The sequence below is a fragment of the Drosophila suzukii genome, chromosome 2R (assembly GCF_043229965.1).
Source record: "Drosophila suzukii chromosome 2R, CBGP_Dsuzu_IsoJpt1.0, whole genome shotgun sequence".
Lineage (NCBI taxonomy): Eukaryota > Metazoa > Arthropoda > Insecta > Diptera > Drosophilidae > Drosophila > Drosophila suzukii.
This window is the reverse complement of record NC_092081.1, coordinates 18,761,165-18,786,546: the sequence shown is the minus strand read 5'-3', so window position 1 is coordinate 18,786,546 and position 25,382 is coordinate 18,761,165. Positions and strand designations below refer to the sequence as shown.

The 25,382-nt window shown below is 37.9% G+C and overlaps 2 protein-coding genes and 1 long non-coding RNA gene across 8 annotated transcripts; 2 read left to right on the top strand and 1 right to left on the bottom strand.

Moving 5' to 3' along the window:
* Nucleotides 1-8,190: 8,190 nt before the first annotated feature.
* Nucleotides 8,191-9,098, top strand: Pgam5-2 (Phosphoglycerate mutase 5-2). The gene has a single exon (XM_017072697.4). It carries the CDS (start codon nt 8,256-8,258, stop codon nt 9,090-9,092), a length of 837 nt encoding a protein of 278 aa, XP_016928186.1. The 5' UTR covers nt 8,191-8,255; the 3' UTR covers nt 9,093-9,098.
* Nucleotides 9,099-10,268: 1,170 nt separating this feature from the next.
* Nucleotides 10,269-12,102, top strand: LOC108008918 (uncharacterized). 5 transcript variants are annotated; one of them, XM_070994594.1, is made up of 5 exons: nt 10,269-10,451; nt 10,511-10,644; nt 11,393-11,490; nt 11,542-11,863; nt 11,916-12,102. In XM_070994594.1, exons 3-5 carry the CDS (start codon nt 11,431-11,433, stop codon nt 11,999-12,001), a joined length of 468 nt encoding a protein of 155 aa, XP_070850695.1. In that variant the 5' UTR covers nt 10,269-10,451; nt 10,511-10,644; nt 11,393-11,430; the 3' UTR covers nt 12,002-12,102. The 5 variants fall into 5 exon arrangements, 4 of the variants coding, with proteins under 4 accessions (XP_070850695.1, XP_070850696.1, XP_065719583.2 ...); XM_070994595.1 differs by having other exon boundaries at nt 10,511-10,658; XR_011603664.1 differs by having other exon boundaries at nt 10,500-10,644; nt 11,542-12,102.
* Nucleotides 12,103-22,655: 10,553 nt separating this feature from the next.
* LOC108008913 (uncharacterized) lies at nt 22,656-23,858 on the bottom strand. 2 transcript variants are annotated; one of them, XR_001767423.4, is made up of 4 exons: nt 23,711-23,858; nt 23,214-23,311; nt 22,846-23,161; nt 22,656-22,793 (listed from the first exon to the last, which is right to left on the bottom strand). It is a non-coding gene; the product is annotated as an uncharacterized lncRNA (long non-coding RNA). The 2 variants fall into 2 exon arrangements; XR_010653608.2 differs by having other exon boundaries at nt 22,846-23,115.
* Nucleotides 23,859-25,382: the final 1,524 nt, after the last annotated feature.

The following is a 25,382-nucleotide window of genomic DNA, read 5'->3' as shown; positions in this document are numbered from 1 at the left end:
ATTTGCCGTTGCCCCTGGAAGTACAAGGAACTTTACATAAATTTGCAAAATTCGAGACCGGATTAATTTGCATATTTTATACATCTTGATGAAGGCTGAACAGCCATGTAGAAGTGGCATAATTGAGGCTATCAACTGCTGCCTGCATACGTTGCGAATGCAAATGAAACAAAGCATGCTTGCTGATGAGTTCCTAAAATATACTATACATATATACCTATAGCCTAAGCATCGAGCAAAGGAGATGGATGGTCTTGAGCTACTTAGATAAATGCCTTGGCCTTTGGGCGGGCGGAGTACTGGCATAAATAATTTTAAAGAACCTATGTAAGCGCCGAGAAAAAAAAGGGAAATTGAACATCCGTTGCTGGGGCAGTAAAGTACCAAAGTAAGTCGCTGGTAAAGCGGCAAAAACACGGACACGGACACAGCCACCGGAAACCATCCGTAAAGCCCAGCTCAACTATGACACGGCTTGCATGTTCTACACCAACTAACTCAACTTGAATCAGCTCAACTGAACTCAGATGCACCGAAAACTAAATGGTGTGCCTGGCAGGGTGATTCAAAATGCATTACAAGTGTAGTACATAAATAATATCACGCATACGACATGTGGTCTGTTGGGTTTTTGTGTGTGCTTACAGCTTATCATATTATTAGCATATGTTTAAAAACAATCACAGGTACGGCCAGGCTACAGAAATCACTAATTTTTTAAAAACCCATGAAAATGTGTCTAAAAGTATGCAATACTTGTCTTTTAGATCGCAATTCCTTTGGGTTCTTTATTTACTGCATACTTTTAGGCACTTTTATAAGCGATTATATAAAAATAGTGCTAATTTCTCTGAAATAAGTGATAGAATTATACTCCAATTACTATTTATTAATTTTAACGAAATATTTATATTTCATTTGACCCTTAAGCTAAATTCAAATAAATATGTTATAAGATCGTGTGTAACTTTAAGGATAGGCAAAGTAAAACCCTTAAATTACCCGAAAAACCAAGGATCACCCTAGTGCAACCACATATATATCTAGTTTGCCAGCTGATAATGCTGATGACTCCTAAGCGAAGACGCTTCTGGGCCTCCGCTGATGACGCTGGTGGGCGGTGGGCTTTGGTTGATGAGGAGGGGACTCCGGAGGAGCGTGAGAAAATGTGAATCTGGAGCGGCAGGGGAAATGGATAACCATGAATGAATGAAAAGCGGATGCCCGCCACCAAGCCGCCGTCAGCAGAGCAGATTACACCAACAATTAGGGCCAAAAGCGGAGCCAAGCAAGGAATCAGATGGAGCAGAAGAGCCCGAAACATACAGATCCAGAGCATTTACCAGTTACCAGTTAGCCAAGTGCCACGGGGAGGAAGAGAGTGTGGGGCCCTGGTCTGTGGGGATAAGCAAAATAATGTGACAAGGCTAAATGGCGGAGCTGACATTGCACAGCTCCATCGGGCTGCTTGGCCGAATGGAGATGGCCAAAAGCCAGGAGGAGGCGGTCCTGCAGGTCGTCGGCATGGCGACGCGGTCTAGATTTCTATATTTTCAACTGACTAAGCCAAACTTTTGTGACTTTTAATTGCCCTAAAATGTAATTACACCACGTTGCCAGCTTCCAGTTCCCTTTCCTTGGCATTCGCATTCACTCGGAAAGCTAACTCCAAACACTGTGGCCTAAATAGCTACCTCACAGAGCTTATGATGTGAACTGGAGTAAGTCATAAATCAACTGAAATGTTCTAAAATTGTGTGCTCTCAAGAACAACATTCAAATCGATGCAGTGCAGTGAGGCGCAAGATCTAAAATCGACATGTTTCAATCGGGAATAAAACAGCCAGCTCACACACGAGTCGAGTCCTTGTTACGAGGATTACATTGCTTAACTGTCCGTACTTCTGAACTTGCTCCAACATACTTATTCAAATGCATTGTAACTTTACTGTGTCCGCAGTTGTGCGAGTGTGTGTTTGGCTTAAAAAGTTGCCATGACTTTCGGGCACAGCCATTATTGAGTGGTATTCGAAGCTATCGAAGTATATTGGTTTTCTCCACGTTTGGATTAATTTTAAAATAAATATTTGTGCTTTCCATCGAGAGTTTACTTTAAAAAGTGCTTAAAAGTATGCTACAATATATTTTTTTTATTGAAAGATAGCTTTTTCCATGATGCCAAGGTGCTTTAAAGTATGCTACAATATATTTTTTATTGATGGATAGCATTTGCCATGATTTAAATAAGGTTTGACAAATTTAAAAGACTATGATAATAATTTTTAAGCTTGGAATATTTAAAGATAAAAAAAATTAGTTCTATCTTGAGTTATACAAAAATCATGTGTCTTTTGTGTTTACTTTATTAGGTGCCTAAAAGTATGCTTAAGTATTCCGTCAATTTAAGACGATTCAAGCAATTGGGAATCAAAATATGTAATAACATGTCCTTAAATTCGGTCGAGGGTTCTATAAAAATTACTAAGCTTTTAAAATCTCTTAAATAGGTGTCTAAAAGTATGCTGCACTTTATTTTGAATTCTGTCAATTGTATTGTAACGTAGCGTAATTTAATTTGTTTTTTTTTCTAGAATTTAGGCGAAACCCCAACTTATAGCCCAATATGCACTCTGTTCCCATTTATCAGGCAGTCCCCAGTCGATGGCATTGTTCTATATATATATAAGTATACTACAGCATAGAACATTCCACAACCATATGCGGGATTTGCCCAAAGAATTGTTCAATTGCCAGAACATAAACGTGTGCGTGTATTTTTTGCCCTTTGTTAGTTTGATTTAGGCGGCAGTATATATGAATTATTATAGTTAAATATGGATATTTATTGCGATTTTGGGGGCGATTGTTGTAATGCAAGAGGGTTCCGAACCGAAAATGCAGCTGAGGCAGAAAGCTTTTGATCTGCCGGACAATCGAGTGTGTGTGTGTGTGTGAATATTCGTTCATATATATTCATGAGTTTGAATTTTATGGCTGCCCTTACTTCCATTTCGAAGTTGCCTCATTTCTTTCGAGTGCTTTGTCGAGAGTCCACAAATTTAATTGCACAAAAGTTTGGTCCCAAAACCAAAAATGCCGAAATGAGCAAGTTTCTCGTTTGCGGCTTTTTTGACTAATCAAAGTGGGGAGGGAAATGCTTTTTAATTGCAACTCTGCCGAAAATCAAAGACAGCAACTTGAGTGCAATGGAAGCAATTTGTTTTAAAGCGCAGTATTATTAGGTTTTCATTAAAACCAACTCCGCAGTCCAAAGGCGGACAAAACAATCAAATTAAAAACGAACAAAGAGCCCCACTGCAAATGCAGCCGGCAAATGGAACACAAATACACAATTTATGGGGAGCACATCGAAAGTAAAGCAAATACAGAGTTTTTGGTCCGGGTCTTAAGTCGTAGCCCCTGGCTTGAGCCATAAATTGTAACGGCTTTCGGCCCTATACCTTATGCAGATTTGTTTAACTTCAAAAGAGCCAACAAATTGCCCAGCCATTGGCTTTTCCTTCTCCTCGAGCTGACTTTTATTTGGCTTGCTTTCTGGGTCTGTTTTCGTTTGTGCGATTTTATTTTTATATTTTTCTTTCAAACATTAATCCACTAAACCGTAAACAAACGATGGCAGTCAACAAAGGACCAACATGGCGTATGAGCTATTAAGTGTAGCACATGTGAGCCGATGTGTGCATGGGTCTAGCCATATTTTAAGCTCCCCTGAACAATCCTGCTGTTTCCGCATGCCGTTTCCATTTTCTATTTTCCATTTTTTACCGACTGCAACTGCAGCCCGTTTTCACTTCGAATTGCAACGCTCCCTGGATTTATTGCACTGCAAAAAGCCTTAAAGGTGCACTTTTGAACGAAATACGTGGCTCGAAAAGGGCTTTGGGAAAACTTCTGAGTGGCAAATGGTAAAAGTGGTCAGTTTTTGAATTTGAAAATCATAAAGGATAATTTTTAAAAATTCTGAAAATGTGACTTAAGAATAATTCTGTGATAGTAGAAAAATTATTTTATAAGACATACATTTGATTCTATTAATAATGCCTGTCGAACTCAGTTACTTAAAGGTTTTTTGATTATAGGTAGTAGTAAGTAGTAGCATTTAAAAATAGCTCCAAAAAGGCCATTGTTAAGTGAATTCCCTGTTATGAGCAGATAACCTAGTAACTTAAATGTATCTTTATCTTAAAAAAATAAATCTAATAATAGAAAAAAAATTGATTTGGAATATACTTATTATACTAATTATTAGTTTTATTCCTTAAATCATACTTAAAAGTCGTTTAGATTGTAGCAATAAATACTCTAAATTAAATATATCCCCAAAGACAGAAATAAATTGAATTTCCTCTTAATTGAATTTAACCGAATCAAAACGAATCGCCCAGATTACCCGGTCATATTAAATATTTAAAAATAATTCCACTTGCTTTGTGCGGGCAGACTTGAACATTGTGAAATTAAATATTTATTTGCTCGCTGAAAAGTTTGCCTGGCCCCCCAGTGCTTATCCTTTCAGCAGAGTCACAAGGTCGAACCGCAGTGGGCAACTTGCCTTTCATTGGCCATCTGTATTTGTTGTTTGTTATTTGTTGCTCTATAAGGATTTTTATTGGAGCACAAACCAGCAAGCGGCAATGAAAGTTAAACAATGTTTGCGGCTTTGCTATCCGTTTCCGCAATAATTTCTCGGATCCGCCTGCGAGCGTTTTGTGTCCTTGACACAATTTCCCCAGGAAAACTTTTGATTTTGCCACAAGATAATTTGCTGGCTGCGAAAGGGGGCGTGGCACTGGGTCGCGGCCACTTAAAGTAATGCAAAAAAAAACGAAGGAGGCAGCAATCCAAATAAGGAAATCAAAATGGCAAGGCAACATAAAAGGCAAGCGAAAATTGAACATCCTGCAGCAGGATGCGTTGAGGAAAAGACCAAGAGGCTTCCACAGCCAAGACGAACACCATAATTATGGGTGACCGCGATAAGGAGGAACCACCAGCTGAATGCCAGGGAATTGTGCGGGACCACTCCACGTTGCATGCCAAGGACTTGGCCCCAAGGATTCTGGTCGGAGTGGGTGGGTCCTTCCTTTGTGGCACCACCAGGATGGGCAACGTGGCTCCTCGATCCCGGACGACTGGTCACCCTGTATGGAATGGAGATGGGGATCCGGGAAGATGGGGCAATGGAGATGAAGATGCTGCCCCACTTTGTGCAATGAGAAATTTCCGCTCGCTCGTTCCTTTTTTTGCTTGAAGGATGACATTTTTGCAAATTGCCATCATAATAATAATCAAATTCGTGTAAATTTGTTTGCAAATTCAAGAAGGAAATGGTGTCAGCTGCCCCAGTTGCCCGCACTCACCGAAAAGCAGCTATACAGATGGTTCGGGATTATCAAGTTAATAGCTTTTCTCGTACTCGTACTCGTTCTCGTTTCAGTTTAATTCAGCTGAAATTGAAAACATAAACTATACAGAAGTGTAGGGCACTGCTGTGATTATGGAGATGGCTTTTGCACATTTGTGGAAAATGTAAAGCCAAATTATTTCTCCTCTGAAACGGATGGCAATTAATTAAAAGGGGTAACCAGGGGCCAAAAAGGGCAGCTTAAATATATATATTGGCTAATGAAAAAATTTGGATTTCTTGTCAACTCTTTTGGCGCTTCAAAGGATTTACGCACTTTGGTATGGATAATTTTTTAATAATTTAATTAAAAATGGCTTTAAGCTATGTGCTTCTGCAGGACAATTACCTTGCAATTTATACAGATGCACATTTTTAATATCCATTATTTGGTAAATTAAATTGCCATCTAAGCCCCCTGCATTGAATGTATTTCAATGCAGCTCAAGGAAGTTCCCAGGACATGAATTACAACTTTAAATTGACTTGTCTGCCATTCACACTCACTATTCCTCTGGCACCGCCTTTCACACACACACACCTACTTATTCAAACACCTTGTAAGAGTAATCCCCACGTTTCTAGGCCGCACAATGCGAGATCTGTTTTATGGTTACTTGAAGTGGCTTATTCCGAGGACCCCACAAAAGTAGTGAATGAATATGTGCATGAGCACAAGGCCAAGCTCAGGTGGGTGCGGTTGCACAGGAAAAATATAGTTCAGTTTAAATTACATTGCTGAAATTTCAGAAAAAAACCTGGTAAATATGTGATAGTGGAAATCAGGTCTTGGTTTCCTGAAGAAGTTAACATTATCTAAATATAAATCTTAAGTTAAACAATATTAATTAAAACGTTTTCCACATGAAATTCTACAATTCTAGAGTTTTCAAATCGCTTATAGAGGTGTCTAAAATAAATAGAAGTATTCAAAAATTAATTTTTCTGTGCATCTTAAAGACACCTTAAAACAAAAATCATGCAACAATTAGTTTTATATAAACCTCATAGTCACTAGAGCTTAAAGGTATGGCATAATGCATACAAAAAGTCTAATATTTTAAGCATTTTAATTTTATACCTTGGTTATAAAGAAAGGAATATTATTTTCAATAAATCACATATTTTAACCAGCCAATCCATTAAGGACACATTTGTTCAGTGTGTACCTGGCTTAATAAAAATGTCAGGGTGAAATGATTGAAATAAGCCGTCGAGCTACATTCACCACAGAATCCTACATTGAGAACAGATAAACCGGCATTAGGCTGATCTGTTCAGGAAACTCTCTTAATTTCAATTCCATGCGGTCACCAATCGATGGGGTTTAACCCTCGACAACTTTCCAACTTCTGCATTCTGGACGTCCCTCGATGGCTGGTGGCATGTCAAAAGTTTCAGTCAACTTCATTAGGCCAAATCCGACGGCCAACAGACTGAGTCCGTCATGGCCAGCCACTTGTGGATATCCCGGTGGTACTGGTCGCCACATTCCTGATGGCCATGACGCAGCCTTTGCATTTTTCCCCGCGGCACCGAGTCACTGAAATTAAATGAAGCAAAAACTTGGACAAAGTTATTTGGCCAATGATAGGCCAGTTGCCCTTTTCCGGCTGACTGGCAGGAATTAAATGCCCATGCCGTGCGCAGAGACTTAAAGGGGCACTCATTTACTGGAGATTTCCCATCCGAATGGCTTTCCCATCGCAGTTCACAGTTTTCCATGGCATCACCTTTGCCAACTTATTCGGTTTTTCGCCGCCCGATTGTGTGGGGGGCGTAAAGTTTGCCGCTCAAAAGTTCTGCTCTCGAGTATCCTGCCGAGGGTAAAATAACTTTGACACAAAAGTTGACCAAAACCTTTCAAGAGTCCACTTTCTTAACTCTTTTAAGCCCCTTCCTCTTTGTCTTGAATGCTAATCAAGAACGGGCGATTCGAATCTGAATAAACTTTTAAAAGTGCGACAAAACCCACTGCAGAGTCAAGTTGATTGCCATTGCAATGGAGTTATACCAGTAATGGGTTGGTTCCTTACAATGCTCAAATGAGCGATGAAAGTTTTTTGAATAGACCATTTAGACAGGAATAATATTTATAAAAGATCACCGGGTTAAAATATCAAGAAAAGTTGGTTACTCAGAGTTTTAGTTAGTTACTCCCATTTTTACTTTGAGTAATGACAAAAGGTACATATATATAAAATAAAAAAGCAGGAGAAAATAAAACATTAAATTTAACTGACTATTTTCGAGTGCGATAAGCTTTATTGACCCTTCCTTCGATTAAAAATACTGAAAGTTAAAAGTACGTTGCTCAACACTTAAAAATACTGATTTAGCAAATAATAAATAAATTTAATAAACGCCTTCTAAGAACATTTTTATAATAAATAGAGTCCCCGATCGCAAAATAAGCTGTTTTATTAAAGTGTTTAAAAGTTTCGTGGCTGAAAACAATTTTAATTTGTGGTCAATATTTTTCAAATATTACTGCAGTTTTTACTTTTAAATCTATAAAAACACTGTTTTTACTTTTGTTTACAAGAAAATTCATTTGTACTAAATTGGAAAGCAAAGATAACTATTATATGTTTTATTTTCTTACTTTCGGTTCCTGAAAAATACTCTGATATCACAAAAAAGAGGTCATACTTATACTGAGTTTAATTTAGTATATTTTTCTATAACTGGAAAAGCCCATCAATCCTGTTATCGGTTCTAGAGAAAAAAGATATTTCATTTGGTCTTCATAAAACATATATCATTTATAAGTTGGGAACTCAAACCCCAGTAGCTTGCTTTGGATCTGTCAACTCAAACCTCGTCACCCATGAGATACTCGGCTGTTTGGCGCTCGGTGGGGGCCATGAGCTGTGGTTCCCTGGTCACCTACTTGACCATCCGGTTGCTCGATGGCCAGAAGTCCTCGATTTATTCAAGCGGAGCGGAGGGAGATGGAAAACGTGAATCCTTGGCCAGTGGCGCCTGGCTGCATCACTGGGATCTGGACAAGCCGCAGCTGCAAAAAGTGGCCAATGGCCAGGAGTCATCCGCCCTGCGGCACATCATCCTGGTGCGACACGGCGAGTACACAAAGACCTCGGATGGCAGCCACCTCACGGAACGGGGTCGTCGACAGGCGGAGAGGACGGGTCAAAGGTTACGGGAAATGGACTTGAGTTGGGACCACGTGGTGGCCTCCACAATGCCGCGGGCTGAGGAGACGGCCATGATCATCCTGAAGCAGCTCAACCTCGATCCCTTGAAGATGAAACGTTGCACTTTGCTGCCCGAGGGCACTCCCTATCCTGGGGATCCTCCTTCGAAGCGGAGCCCTCGCAGCCTGGAGCTGGCCTACCAGAGGGATGGGCCCAGGATCGAGGCTGCCTTCAGGCGCTACTTTTTCCGGGCCAGTCCGGAGCAGGAGCACGACTCCTACCTGCTCATAGTGGGTCACTCGAATGTGATTCGCTACCTGATCCTGCGGGCCCTGCAGCTTCCGCCGGCCGCCTGGACGAGGCTCAACCTGAACCACGGCTCCATCACCTGGCTGACCGTTTGGCCCTCCGGCTATGTGACCTTGCGCTGCCTGGGGGATTCCGGCTTTATGCCCATCACCGAGGTGACACATCGAAGGCCTTTGCCGGCCAAAGCCGATAATAACTAGCTCTCCCAATAAAACTGTACTACCAAGTTCATTTCGGACTAGAAACTCGAAGGACTAGCTCATTTTGCTGCATAAGTGGATACGTGACTTCCTGCACATTTTGTCGCAACTGGGTAAAAACCACTTTAACTTTGGCCAAAATCACTTGCCAGCTGCATATGCATCCGCATGCCAGCACATCCACATCCAGTGGCCACAATCCCAGCGGCTGCCACGCCCAGAGCGGTCATGCCGCCTACTTTTTGGCCACCCGGTAGTTGGCACATTTGCGCTACTCTTTCGGGATTGTCTCTGCTCATTAGTGCGGCTTTAATTTTGGTTATTGCGCCTGTCCCATGTTGTTCGGTTTTGGTTTCTGGTTTCCGGTTTCGGTTTTCCGCCTTTGGTTTTGGCCATCGTCAACGTTGTTGCCTTTGCCACTGCCGTTGGCGTTTCATTAAATTTGCATCCGTCCACAATTTGAATTTAATTTGTTGGGTGGGGAAGGGGGGGTCGCCCTGAAAATTGCATTATACCAAGCCCATCCCGGAGCTCCAGCTCCTCAACTGCCACTCACAACGAGTGTCAGCTGCTAAATATTTGCCTCGCCACACAAATTCCGGAGCGCATGGAAAAAAGGCAAGTGTTTACTTTATGGTCCTGTTATTGCTGTTGCGGTTGGATGCCTCAGAAAAGGGCCCTTGACGTTTAAGGGATGTGCATTATAATACGAACGCATATTGCCATCGAGTATATTTACCCATCTAAGGCTTTATCGGAAGTCACTGAAAGACTCTCGATATGTCAGCTAGCAGACATACTAAGATAAATATTGTTTTTCGGTAATCGTAATATAATATGGCAGCGAATGGTATGGTTGTTATACTTATCAGACAGATTTGCATCTAAGGTATTACTGAAGAAGTCCACAATCTATCTATCTATCAGTAACTTTAAGGTACTTATGGCCACTCAACAGACGAATTATTAGTAAAAACAATTAAGACTCTTAACCGATAAAGCTTTCGTCCAGTAAAGTACTTTCAATTCCAGTGATAGCGCTCAATCGAAACCTTTCACGTGAGCCTACGAATATCTGTTAACAACTCTCAAGGGTTTTATTCTAGCTATCGCATCAGGTGGTTATCTGTTTAAAGGGAGCTTATAAAACGTAGTAACGCGGCAGAAGAAATGATTAGTTGATATTTTAGCGTGGCTAACATAGTCGCTTATTTTTTGTGAGGGAACTGTTCTTTGTCGGCGACTCTTGGGATCAAAGTTACCTGCAGGAATTACAAAGTCTTAAAGGGTTAAGATCTTTGGAAACTTTTGAAATGCACCGCTAAACGGTTTGGCTCTTATTGTTTGTGTCCCTGAAAAGTAAGTGAGCCATTGACTCTTAATTGGTAATTAACTCTTATGAATCAGTTTTATAATAGTGATTGATTTATGGGTGATACGGGTGTCTCAGTATCCAAAGGAACAACTTTAGTGGAAAGGACTGCTTTTTCTTATCTATTTTCTGATAGGTGATCTTCGCCTGCATGCAGGGATTCGGAGGTCTAGCCAACAGGTAAACGAGTGCGAGTAAGTGGAATCAGTGCCGTCTAATTCAATCTCAAAATATATAACTGATGCTACCTACAAGTATTTTAGTTCTAATTATTAAGTATTACTATACATTTCAATTAGGGTACTTTTGCACAAGTAACCAAAATATTTAGCCATTGACTTAAGTGTCAAACATATAAATTCAAAATTCATATATACCAAAATTAATAGGAAAAAATATCAAAATATATAAATGTGCAATCGTAAAACGTTTGTTTTAGTTCTTTCAACCGTTACACTAGCTATTAGTGGATTACTGTGTATTTTTTTCTTATGTGCACCTCCAGGTATTTCTCTTTAAGGACACTTTAGCTCTGAATTAATGTAAATTGTCAAAATGCTACTGCTCAAAGCGGATTCGTTTTATTGAAAGTACTTCTTAAGGTGACCTTCTCCTACAAATCAATAACTATAATAAATTTTAAAATAATGTTAAAATTCCAAATTTTATATAAAAATGGTCTATGTTTACATATGTTCAGCGTTTTGCGTGTTTTTAAAAGCGTTTTGTAATATTTTAATTTTGTCTTCAATTCTTTTCACTTTGACACCTGTTTCTGTACATACGTGACGATACATTAATCGCCAAAACGAAAGAAATTTTTGAGTTTAAAAATTTGAAATAATTAATTAAAAATTGAATGAGCCATTACCCACCCTTCTGATAAAGGCAAATGTATATAATACTAATTTTAAATTTTTTATATTAGGCGAAAAAGAGTTTTACAAACATTTAGTGACATATATTATGATCTTCTCGTGGCCGATATATCATGCGATATTTATATTTGTGATTTTGAAAGCGCGGGTAAGTTTTTGAAACTGTTCCTTGCAATTTCGAATAATTTTTAATTTTTAGAAATGGAAATACGTAATACCGGTTGAAATAATTGGTGGCTTGTTAGGGGCGTTGGCAGTAATGTATCTGCTCCTAAACCAACTGCATGTCATAGACTGGTACGATTTTCCCGGATATATACGCATCGGTCCCGAAGGAGGAGGAGGAGGAGGTGGTGGTGGAGGAAGCGGACAGAGCCACTATGGAAAAGGAAAAGGCGGAGGAAGAGGCGGAGGCGGTGGCGGTGGCGGAGGCGGAGGAAGAGGCGGAGGCGGAGGTCGAGGAAAAAGGTCGACCTCAGATAAAGATAAATCGGATCTTACCTGGGCGATCATAGCTTATGGTAGTTAAGTTATATTGCTTGAGTGATGTTGAAATTATTTATTGATTTATAGCATGTTGGCTGATATCACTTTGGATGCCAGCATGGGCAACAGCACTGATAGATGAATTTAACGGGAACTACGCCTGGGGATGTTAAATTGTTTGATAGTAATCAAGAAATGAAGCTTGTGCTTAGTAAATTTTAATTTTTTTCATTTATTTAACACACTTAGCAAAATATATTATCTTAACCCAGTGGCGGATGCAGAATTTGGTTGTGGGAAGGGATATAAAACAAAACTGGTGGAGTAGAAGTCAAAAAATTTGGAAAAAATACATATTACATAGACTTTTTGAACCAATTGGGGGGATCTGGATCTTATATCCCAAATCACAAATTTGTTGTGGTACACCTTATTAGAGTCGCGAGCATAGGGCTTCTTCTTTTTTAAATTGAAAGAGGATTTTTTAGTATATTTAAACGAGACTAGCCAATCACAACAGCTCTGAGGAAGAACTTTAAGTAGATATTTAAAAAAAAAAAAAAAAAAAAAAACTATTTAAATAATCACAATGGTATTAATCCTGCAATGGAACTGTAACGGTTACATAAACAATTACGACCAACTACAATTATTACTTAAATGTTATAACCCAAAAGCCATCTGCCTGCAAGAAACCCATTTACATTCCCTTAATAACATTCCCATCCCTATCAACTTCACGTTCATACATAAAAACACATCAAACAACTCCCACGGTGGAGTAGGAATTCTAATCCACAACTCAATTCAAAACGAACAAGTTAATCTTAACAACGATTTCGAATCTGTAGGAGTTATTATTCACTCCAAACAAAAGCTTCGACTCATATCCACTTACATTGCCCCAAACAAGAATTTTGAACTACGAAATTTAGAAAATATGTATGGTAATCCCAATGAAAATACCATCATAGCAGGTGACTTCAACAGCTGGCACCAAAGCTGGGGATCGCCTAACAATAATAGAAAGGGATGTACGATTTTTAAATACATTTCACAATCTAACCTAATTACCCTAAACGATGGCTCCCCAACCCATTTCTCAACTCACCATACAATGACACATGTGGACCTAACAATAATTACCCCGAACCTCGCCACTCAGACCAAATGGAAAACCGATCATGAACTCTTCGGTAGTGATCATTTTCCCATCCATATTAATCTTTTTGATAATGAAAATTCCAGTAAAAGCTACAAGATCCCCAGATACAAACTTGAAACCGCAAACTGGCCCCTCTTCACATCACTCACAGATATTTTTCACAACAAAAGGCCACCAAGCAGCCAAATAAATCAAGAAGCCGCCAACATTATAAAAATAACCCATCAAAGCGCAAGTACAGCAATCCCGCAATCAAACCCAACATTTAATAAAAAGAAAACCGTCCCTTGGTGGAACACATCCCTCGAACAACTTAGAACCAATAAAAACCAATCATGGTACTTGCTAAGAAGAAGTATATCTCTCGAAAACATCATACAGTTCAAGAAAAACAAGGCTTTGTTTAGAAGAGAACTGAAACAAGCAAAACGCAGTTCTCTGCAAAAGTTTACTTCAGAAATAAACCCCAATTCAAGTCCCTCAAAAATCTGGGCAAACATCAATACATTCTGCGGAAGAAAAACCAGAAAGGATATACACTGCTTAACATCCCCCTCAGATCCATCTATAAACATTATAAATTCAGAATCCATAGCCCAAGTCCTCGTCACTCACTGGTCAGAATCGTCTTCGGACTCTAAATTTACCGATTTATTCCAAACTAATAAGAACAGAGTCTACTCAATGAATCTATCCCACAATCCATCACCGGAAGCAATTTCAATAGAATCTAAAATCACATTGATTGAGTTCAAAGCAGCTCTAAACAGCCTCAATGGAAAGACACCCGGTCTTGATCGCATTTCATACCCAATGATTAAAAACTTCAGTCAGCCATTAACAAGCCGGTTAATAAATTTATACAACAAAATCCTAGACAGCCACATCCCTCAGCAATTTAAAAACAGTATTGTAATACCGATCCATAAACCCAATACTCCCAAAACATCTGTAACCTCGTATCGTCCCATATCGCTCAACCCTTGTCTTTCGAAGGTGCTAGACAAAATCATAGCAAACCGACTCTGGTGGCTTGCAATAAACTGCAAACTCCTCGATAGTCGACAGCTCGGTTTTCGAAAGGGCATGTCCGTATCTGAATGCCTAACTCTGTTAGACTACCAGACTACCGCAGCCCTATCAACCAGAAGCCACATTTCAATTATTAGTCTCGACTTCGAAAAAGCTTACGACAAAATAGGAATTCACGCAATAATAGACGAGTTACAGAGATGGAGAATCGGACCAAAATTGTTGAATTACGTAAAAAACTTCCTAACCAATCGCAAGATAAAAGTCAAAGTAAGAAACAATTTTTCTGAAGACAGACCACTGTACAATGGGATCCCTCAAGGTTCACCACTGTCCGTAATTCTCTTTTTAATATCGTACAACAAACTATGCCGCACCATTGAAGTCCATAGGGGATTCAAATTCTTTTCCTATGCAGACGACTTCACTATACTGAAGAAAATTCATAAAAATGTAAACACAATGTCTATAAACAGCCTATTCACAGACATTTAAGCTGGTGTGACTACTCAGGAGCGAAACTCTCTGTGCAAAAATGCAAACATCTGCATATCTGCCGGAAACATAGGTGTAATTTTACAATCACATCACAAGCATACCCTCTTAACCAAGCTAATTCCCTCAAAATCCTTGGCCTTACCATATCAAGTAGATACAGGTGGAAAGATCACATAGACACTCTGGCAGTAGAACTATCAAAAAGACTCAACATAATTAAATGGTTAGGCAATCGTAGATACAACTGCGACACCAGATCTTTAATAAATACAATAAACGCTCTTGTTATGTCCAAGATCGACTACTGTCTCCCATTTTATGGGAATTGCCCTCTCTCTTGTCTAAGAAAACTCAAAACTATCTACCATGCAGCTTTAAGACTTGCTTTTGGAGCACCACGCACAACTCCAATCAACAACCTTCTGATTGAATCCGATATTACACCTATCGAGATTAGAATTGAGCTGACCACTGCGCGGATTTGTAAGGTTTTCACATTCGCCAAAAATACGCCACTTCAAACCGTCCTCCAAAAGATAAAGAACGCCAAAAGAACACCCAGAATACCTTCAATCCTACATAAAGCGTTAAAATTCGTTCTCGAAAATGGAATAAACTGCACTTCAGTTAAATTAAGGAAACAGAAACATCCACCATGGTCCTTCTCAGAAGATAAAATAGACTTAACACTACATTACACAACTAAATCGAACACTCCTACAACTGTTTTCCAAACAAAATTCCTCTCCCTTAAAGATCTCTACAATAACTACGCATTCATATACACAGATGGATCCAAATCTGGGCACGGAGTATCTTATAGCATCACTACGGACACACGCATCATTAAAACAGCACTCCTACCAGCACACAGCTCTATCTTCACCGCAGAAGTGGCAGCTATTTATGCAGCGTGTGATTACGCTGTATCACAAAAGAAGAGATTCGTCATTTGCTCGGACTCACTATCGTCACTGCAATCAATAGCCAACATAAGCAACCAATCCTTCTACACCGCTCGAATCAGAGATATTCTCAACAGCCATCAGTCGTACATAAAATTATTGTGGATCCCAGGACACACAAACATAACTGGAAACGACACAGCTGACGCAGCTGCCAAGGAAGCTCACTTATTTCCACACCTCTACGAAAACAATTACAACTACAAGGACACACAATTATTTATCAAACAGAAATTCAAAAAACAATTCGCATCTCTATGGGAAAATACTTCAGACCACTATAAACTTATAAACCCCAACAAACTATCTCTAAAAAATTACAACATTAAAGCAAACGATATTAATCGCCAAGACTTGATTAAGTTTTCAAGACTAAGGCTGGGACACTCCAAGCTCACGCACGAACACATAATAAACAAACAAGCAGCACCGCAATGTGAGCGCTGCAACACATCGATCACAATCAAACACATTCTTCTAGAATGTCCTCTCTTTCTATCGGAAAGAAACAAGTTCCTACCCTCAAATCCATCTGAACTCCTTACCCCCAACACCCTAAATATCAAAGCTTCCATGAATTTTCTAAAGGCAATTAAGTTATACCATGCAATTTAAAACCTAGACATAGTCTAAATGTAAAAATGTAAATTGTAATATATCAAACGTAGCTTAAGGCCACAGTAGCTATAGCTACAATGAAAAGCATAGGCTATAGGTAATTTCAATTGCCTTTTAGCCTGAGAATAAATAAATAAAAAATAAAACGAGCTGGATTTTTTAAATTCAGAATTCAGGTTAAATTTGTCGTTGTTGTAGGAAACCATTTAATCAATAATAATTGTAAGTTTTACCCGTTTACCTTACTTAAGTTGGGTTGGTAGGCTGAAGAGATTGTAAGGTTTTACATTTTAAAAAGGGCTTTTTAAGGTCTTTAAGGAACAGTAAACGATATCCCCGATCAAAATAAGGACGGCACACCCAATATTAATCATTTGCTGCAATAAGCAATTAGTTTTAAGCTTAATGTCTCGGCTACTAAGTGTTGGAACTACTTCTATGATCTCTTTTGCTAGATCAGTAATAGCTATAAACAGTACCCCTGCGCATCGTAGTTTTACCATCGGACCGAAGATATTTCGACATGTGTTTCGGGCCTTTGTGATTATTCGCGAGCATACTTTTAGTATTACCAGGATAGAGTTTATGTCTTCTCTATAATAGCAATTCTGAAAAGCTTCACTAAACGCTACAATTACGGCTAGGGCTGAGTTTAACGCTCTTTCAAAGCAACTTCTTGCAACCCGGTTATTTTTTGCTTTCCCCACTAAGTTACTGGCGACAGCCTTAAACTTCCTCGTATTAACTGTGGGCGGGATCGCTGGCTTTGGCGGTGTGGGAAGGTTCGTATGCTCTGGGTAATACGGAAGTGTAACCCTAAAAATGTATACAGATTAAATCGTTAAACCGTTTTTTAAATTGAAGTACATCATTTAGTTGGCTTACTTTTTTTTACCCTTTTTGGATTGCGTTAATTTTTGGACAAAAGTCGTTGGGGTTGCTTTTGGTTTCATTTGTGACGTTTGAGGTTTAGATTTCAGAGTCGATTTTAAAGTTGCTGTCTTTTTTGTAGCAGTAGTAGGTTTCAGCGTTGTTTTTATTGCAGATTCTTTTGTTGTCGGTTTTAAGGTCAATTTAGTTGTAGACTTCGCAGGTGTTCCTGTGGTAGATTTTAACGTAGATTTGATTGATGCCGATTTTTTTTTTGAAGCGGATGCTTCTGTTGTAGCCTTTAACGTAGATTTGAGTGTTGTAGACTTTTGGGGTTGGGTTGTTGATTTTGCTGATGTTCCTTTAGTAGATAATAGCGATGATGTTGGTTTTGTCGATTCTCCTGTGGTGGACTTTAACGTAGATTTAGTTGTTGTAGACTTTATTGTTGATGCAGTCGATTCTACGGCTTTGGTTGTTGATTTTTCTGATGTTCCTTCAGTAGATTTAAGCGATGATGTTGGTTTTGTCGATTTTCCTGTGGTGGACTTTAACGTAGATTTGATTGTTGTAGACTTTATTATTGATGCAGTCGATTTCACTGATTTTGTTGTTGATTTTGCTGATGTTCCTTTAGTAGACTTAAGCGATGATGTTGGCTTTGTAGATTTTCCTGTGCTTTCGATGGAAGATATCGATAAATTTATGAATAAGTCGGTAAAAGTAAAATCATGTGGAGTGGGCACCGAATAATCCACTGTTGTGAGTGAGAAATTAAATGGATATGGAAGTTTAGGAATAGTAATCGTGGGCAATAGTAAATACGATTGATTGATTGTTTCTGTAATTCCTGATATGAACGCGTCCATTTCGAACAACTACTGTTCACGTTTAAGGGAGATCTTATTAAAGTCCACGTAGAAATAGTTTAGTGTTGCCCGTTTTATACATTTGACATTGATGCGGCAAATTATATATAACTAATCAATATAATAACACTAATGACGTTACTAACCATATACGGCGACTTTTCCTTGTTATACCCGTTACTCGTAAAGCAAAAGGGTATACTATACTCGTCGGAAAGTATGTAACAGGCAGAAGGAAGCGTTTCCGACCCCATAAAGTATATATATTCTTAATCAGGATCACTAGCCGAGTCGATCTAGCCATGTCCGTCTGTCTGTCCGTCCGGATGAACGCTGAGATCTCGGAAACTACAAAAGCTAGATAGTTGAGATTTCGTATGTAGATTCCTGAGCTTCTTGCGCAGTTTGTTTCAGTAGGTTGCCACGCCTCCCAAAACTGCGGTGCCTACAGTTCTCATGCTACATAAAAAATTTTAACTGAAATGTATTAGTCTCGTCAATACGTACCAAAAAAAGTTTGCCACGCCCACTCTAACGCCCATAACGCCTCTAAAATCTGTCTACCGCCCACATAACCATATATTGAGATCGCCGTTAGGTGGCGCATTTCAATCTCGCTTTGCTGCTTGCATATGTATATACGTTTCCCTTTGGTCCCTTAAGCTGAGTATATCGACTATAGCGTTCTTTATCGTTTTTCAATTTAATTCAAACCTCTAAATATATTTAAGCAAATTTTATTCCAAAGAGTAGACGATAATGAGTCAAAAAAAACGAAGCTAAGATAAAATAAATTGTTCTCAATATTTTTCCGATTAATCCTATGGGAGCTATAGGATATACAATAGTTGTCCGATCTGGCTCGTTTTGACTTATATACTATCTCCAATAGAAATAAGACTTTTGGAAAGGTTTCATCCCGGTGGCTTTAAAACTAGAGACTAACAGAAAAAACGGACATGGCTAGATCGACCCGTCTACACAGAAATAACTATCTAAGAACATTGTTCTTAAATTGAGAACATTGTTCTTGAATTGAAAACATTCGTTCTTAAAAACCATGTTACGTGTACATTACCTTAACCGGTAAGTACATTTTGGTATCAATATTAGAACAAAATGGTGAGAAGAGAAAAGTTAAATTTAGTTTACTTAACAACTTTTTGATAAGTATACACTAAGGACTGAAGTAATAGTTTATTTGTACATACAATGTACTTAATGTACCGCCAATTCAACTTGATTTCTTCGTTTAATTTTTAAGAACATTTTCAACTCAGATGAGAACGTCAGAATTTTCTCTGTGTAGGAACGTCTCTTTCACTGCGTTGCAAACTTCTGACTGAAATCATTATACCCCATGCAAGGGTATCAAAATAATGCCTTTACCATGCTTCGATCCAAACAGAACTGAATGTAATCAAATTAAAATTTTTTGTCTCGGTTCTGTAAGTGAAGCGAAAAAATAAAAAGCAAAAAGTTTGTATCGGTACTAACTGAACATAATCAAATTAAAATTTTTTGTCTCGGTTTTACTACGTTGTATAATTTTAAAAATTAATTGTGTGGCTATCCAGTCTTTACCAGATCAACTGATTTTTAAGACAGGATGGAAGTATTTAAAAAAAATATTTTTTGACTTTGAAAAACATGTAGTCTTTTAGTGAAAATCAGTCTTAAGTGATAAGATTTTAATAAAAATAATATTCGAAATATATAAAGTTGACACCACTTTAACCTGGTTATTGAAATAAATGATATACCCCTCTACAACAGAAGTACCAGGTAAGAATATATCTTATATAAAACACATGACTTACAAGTCATTTGCTCGCTATTATTACCAACAGGGAGTGCTCAGAAAAAAGTATTGAAATGAAAAAGATCCTACTAGTTATGGTTATGTGCTCATTTTCATACATCTTGATGTCTGAGGAAGACTATTATAAGGAAGAGGATTCGGACTACAAAAGAGAGGACGAAGATGAATCTGAGGAAGAAGAAGATGCTGGCTACAACTACTCAATGCTCGTCTACGCGACTTTCTTTATTAAAATTTTTACCGCAAAGTTTTGGAATTGTATAATCAATGCAGTAAGCAAGCTGCTCGATCCCATTAAGGCGGCCTTCAAAGCGTTTCTTCTATGTATGGTAGAGGAAATGGGTGGAGGTGAATTGCACGCTATTATTGAAGCTATTTCGGATGTTGCAGAAACTTGCGGGAAAGGAGGTAAAGTTTTAGAATGCGCTACTAACGGAGTAAAGGCTGTTCTTGCTATTGTCGTCAATGCATTTGTTCTTATTACAAAAAACTTAATGGGACCAGGAAAAGCAGCATTAATATGCATTTGGGCCGCAATTCGCATTGTGCTTTGTCCCTTTGTAATATTTGGTAAGGATTTCTTTAGGTGTATTAGAGTAAAAATGGTAAACATAACTGGCGATTATATATAATGTACTAATATTAAATATAGGTTTTTATTTTAATAAAACCATTGTATAAATTCATGTACATTAAAAGACGATTTTAAGTACGAAACGGTAAAATTTGGCATGGTGGGAGATATTTGTTTTGAATTCTTTAAAGTCAACAGTTGTTGTTGGTTAATAAGGTCCCCTTGGGAAATCGGGAAGTGGAAAATGTTAAAATAATTATTTTTGGAGCTCCTAGCTCCAGAAGAACCGGACTATCACATACTTTTCCCCATTCTTTCAATTTAGATATTTAAGAAATTGTCATAAATATAATGCCGTTGACTCAAGGGTCAGACACGCCATATAACAGATGTTTAAAGCATTATACATAAATTAAAATGTGCAAGCAAAAAACCTGTTAAACAAGTTTGGAACAATTTGCATTCTTCTTAGTTATTGTATGGCAATCTGAATGTTAATACAACCTTGGATGCTATATAACGCGAGTGACATTGGGAAAAAAACAAGAAAGGGAGTTAGCTTTGGCAATCCGAAAAGATTAAATTTTTTCTCATTCAATTTACGAATGGTTAGATAGTCCTCCGACTCAGTTTATGTTCTAAGCATATGGGGCCCTTTTTTTACAAGTCGAACACCTATTTTAGAGTCACATTTTTGATTTGGTTTTTACTTCCATCTAAATTGGGATGATTGCAGTCCTTACTCTTTGTAAAAAGATTTCGAAAAACTACGAAAGTTACTTAAAATTTAAAACAAATTCTTCGGTGTAGTAATTTAATTAATTTGTTTATTGATATATATATATATCTGAATACTTAATGCATTATATACGCCCATGATAAGGGCTTAGTTTTACCATATCGAAATCAGGTGTTTGGAAAAGTAAAATCTTATATATTTTCAGACAAGAAAAAGTTTTACAAAATGTTCTTGTTGTAAGTAATAATATGCATGTGAATAGTTTACCATGCCGGATTAGTTTTGATTTGGTTGAAGCAGGTAATTATTAAGGAATGCACCATTTCACTGATGACTAATGCTTTTTAAATTTTTACAAATGGAAATGGAAATACCGTCGTTGTAGTTGGTTCTCTGATAGGGTTAAGTATCGTTAATGGATTTTGGGTGGTTGTTTATTTGTTTTAGTAAATACGTAACATTGTTGTTATGCTGATTATATTAATTTTCATTTTATAGTGTTATGGCTGCTTACATCTGGTATGGTAATAACTATCCCACTAGGTGTAAACGTAATGAAAAAAGACTACCCTTGGATTGGCGGATGTAGAAAGGGCGTACATCCAGTATTCTTACTTTATTGTATTTGATGGCTATTCGGGGAGCTAAAGTCTACTAAAATAATTATAAATGATTATATGCTGCTAGTTGCTTTTTATGTCCCTTTTATACTTATTATATATGTACAATTGAAACAATCGGGTTAAGTGGGCTGGCAATAGTTCTTGTCACGATCTTAACCCATAAAAACCTATATCACCAAGCTATACTCCTGTTATTTTTAAGCGCGGGCATGAATAAATTTTGGTATATATCGGCAAGTAGCGACTTACATACCCATCGTGTTTATAAAAAGCGCCGTGTTCAGCCATGAACAAAGTGTCTGGAATCATTAAAACCTTGAGACCACCACGCTCTATTGCAATCGTAATACAAATCATCTTAGCTTTCTTTTGTACACCATCAAAAGGATAAGAAAAAGATTTTATTTGTTAGTCCACCTGACTGTACGAATATTATCAGAAGTTCTTCGAGTAGACATCAAATAGAATAATGACGCAGGTATGGTTAGATTTAGCCCATTTGTTGGCCCTTGTCTCGTCTATGGATGGTCTTCTACTTCCTCAAGTTCATTATCATTAAGAGATGACAATATCTTATTGCAAAATGGGTCTTTAAATATCCTTCTTGGATCGTATAAGAGAAAATTTATAACCTTGCTTCGGCTAGCCGGAGAAACAACAAAACAAAATGTAAATAAAATAGTACAAATACGAAAGTTTTAATACATGTAATAAATTTGATTTCCAATGATTCCAATTGATAGCTTATAGTTTCTGAGATTTCAGCGTTCATGCGGACGGACAGACAGGCGGACATGGCTAGATCGACTCGTCTAGTGATTTTGATCAAGAATATACATACTTTATAGGGTCGGAAACGCATCATTCTACCTGTTACACACTTTCCGAGGAATATACGAATAAGAGTAAGAACGCACATATCAAAATGATTCGTATGTGTTTCTCTTTGAGTGCTAAGCTCCTGAACACCACTGTATATGGCAACGCTAAGAGTCACTGTACCCAAAAATATGTCAGATGTCAGATATGTAACATTTAAATTTTACATCCAATCTGTGTATCACCACAATTTATTACAACTTAATTTTTTAATTATAATGCAATTCAATATACCCAGGCGTAGTTCCCTTTTAGGGCATCTACACACACTTTTACAAGTAATGGTATCCAAAGTGATATCAGCCAACATCCTATAAATCAATAAATAATTTCAACATCACTCAAGCAATATCACTTAACTACCAAAAGCTATGATCAGCCAGTAAAAATCCGATGCATCTTTATGTGTGGTTGACCTTTTTCCTCGACCTCCGCCTTTTCCTCCTCCGCCTTTTCCTCCTCCTCCTCCTCCTCTTCCTCTTCCGCCTCTTCCTTTTCCATAGTAATGGCTATGACCGCCTCCTCCACCACCTCCTCCTTCTCTTTCAGGACCGAAGATTATATATCCGGGAAAATCGTACCAGTCTATGATATGCACTTGGTTTAGAACCAAATACGTTATTACCAACACCCCTACCAAAGCACAAATTAATTCAACCAGTATTATGTATTTCCATTTCTAAAAAATTAAAAATAATACGAAATTGTTAGAAACAGTTTTAAAGACTTACCCGCGTAGTCCAAATCAAAATTATTAGCATAACATTATATTTAGGCCACAAGAAAATCATAATATATGTCATCAATTGTTTGTAAAACTCATTTTCGCCTAATATAAAATAATACAAAAATATAGATTACACTTTAGATCTTTAATATTAATTTATGTAAGGGTAGCTAATGGCATATTTTTCATATAATTAATTGTTATAAAATATTACACCCACAAATTTTCCAGAGCAACAACAAGTTTAGTTTAGACAAAGAAACGGGGGACTTAGTGGAAAGAATTGATAACAAAATGGAACATTCTCATGAAGAAGCACATAAAAAAAAAGTATTTCTCTAGATCATAAAAGTTAGGCTGTTATTATATTTAAAAAAAAAATGTTTGATTTATAAAAGATCACCTAAAAAAGTACTTTAAAAAAAAACCGGTTTGAGCGCTAGCATTTTCAACACACAATTTACATTAAATCAGAGCTTAAGTGTCCTTAAAGAGAAATACCTGGAGGTACACATAAAAAACAAAGACACAGTAATCCATTAAAAGCTAGTATAACGGTTGAAAAAACTAAAATACACGATTTACGATTGCACATTTTCAAATTTTGTATTTTTTTTTTCTATTAATTTTGGTATATATGAACTTTAGATTTATATGTTTGACACTTAAGTCAATGGATAAATATTTTGGTTACTTGTGCAAAAGTACCGAGATCCCCAGATAATTTTTCGCTTTAAATGCAAACCTTATATATTTCCTAAACATAATGCATATCATGTAAGTAACCAAAATACCAATTTTTATCTGAGTAGCCCAATACTAAAACAAGGAAAAACGCTATAGTCGAGTACCTTGACTATCAGATACCCGTTACTCAGCTAATGGGACCAAAGGGAAATGGATATATGCAAGCAGCAAAGCGAGAGTTAACATTTTGTATCTAGCATGAAAATTGTGGGCGCCACAGGCTTGGGCGGTTTTTGGGCGTTAGAGTGGGCGTGGCACATTGCTGAAACAAACTTGCGCTGCGTAAGAAGCTCAGGAATCTGCACGCCAAATCTCAATAGCCTAGCTCCCATAGTTTCCGAGATCTCAGAGTTCATCCGGACGGACAGACAGACGGACAGACGGACATGGCTAGATCGACTTGGCTAGTGATCCTGATCAAGAATATATATACTTTATGGGGTCAGAAACGCTTCCTTCTGCCTAAGATTCCTGCGCAGCGCAAGTTTGTTTCAGCAATGTGCCACGCCCACTCTAACGCCCTCAAACCGCCCGAAACTGTGGCTTCTACAGCTTTGATGCTAGAATAAAAATTTCAACTGATTTGTATTGTTCCTATCAATACCTATTGATTGACCCAAAAAAAAGTTTGCACCGCCCACTTTAACGCCCACAAGCTTGAAAAAATCGTAAATATGAACGCGGATATCTCGGAAACTACCAAAAGATAGAGAAGTGGGTTCTCAGATTTTAATTCCGTAGCCTTGTACGCAGCGCAAGTTTGTTACGCGAATATGCCACGCCCACTCTTACGCCCACAAACCGCCCTAACCTGTAGCGCCTACAATTTTCACGCCCATTACCCTTAAATCTGTCTACCGCTCTCATAACCATATATTGAGATCAGGCGTAGGTGGCGCATTTCAGTCTCGCTTTTCTGCTTGCATATCTCCATTTCCCTTTTGGTCCCATTAGCTGAGTAACGGGTATCTGATAGTCGAGGTACTCTACTATAGCGTTCTTCCTTGTTTTGATTGGGGGTATTTCATACTGTTCCTTGAAGACCTTAAAAAACCCTTTTTATTGTAATGTAAATGTAGAGCATTACGAGTAAACGGGTAGAACTTACAATTCGTTATTGATAAAACAGTTTCCTATTTTTAATTTTTAGACCGACCAATTTTACCAGAATTTTACACTCAGGGAAAAACACCGTGCTAAAAAGAAGTACAAACAGCCTTGATTTAAGAAAAATTGCATTCTTAACATTTAAGAACGTTCGTGCTCAAAAAATTCTCATATTGAGCACTTTTTGGATTTTTAATGTCTGCCAACTCTAATAATTCCCAACTGTTTATTCTGAAAGTACTCGGTATTTAAGGCGCATAAATTAGACAGTTTTAATGCCCGTGAGCGGCAAGTCGTAAGTAAACTTAAAATATTAATA

Excerpts from the sequence above, each read along its gene's own strand:
- Pgam5-2 (XM_017072697.4), top strand. The coding sequence starts at position 8,256 with ATGAGATACTCGGCTGTTTGGCGCTCGGTGGGGGCCATGAGCTGTGGT.
- LOC108008918 (XM_065863507.2), top strand. The coding sequence starts at position 10,876 with ATGTGCAATCGTAAAACGTTTGTTTTAGTTCTTTCAACCGTTACACTA. Across the intron at positions 10,970-11,392 it reads TTTCTTATGTGCACCTCCAG|GCGAAAAAGAGTTTTACAAA; the intron begins GTATTTCTCTTT and ends TTTTTATATTAG. Across the intron at positions 11,864-11,915 it reads CTGGGCGATCATAGCTTATG|CATGTTGGCTGATATCACTT; the intron begins GTAGTTAAGTTA and ends ATTGATTTATAG.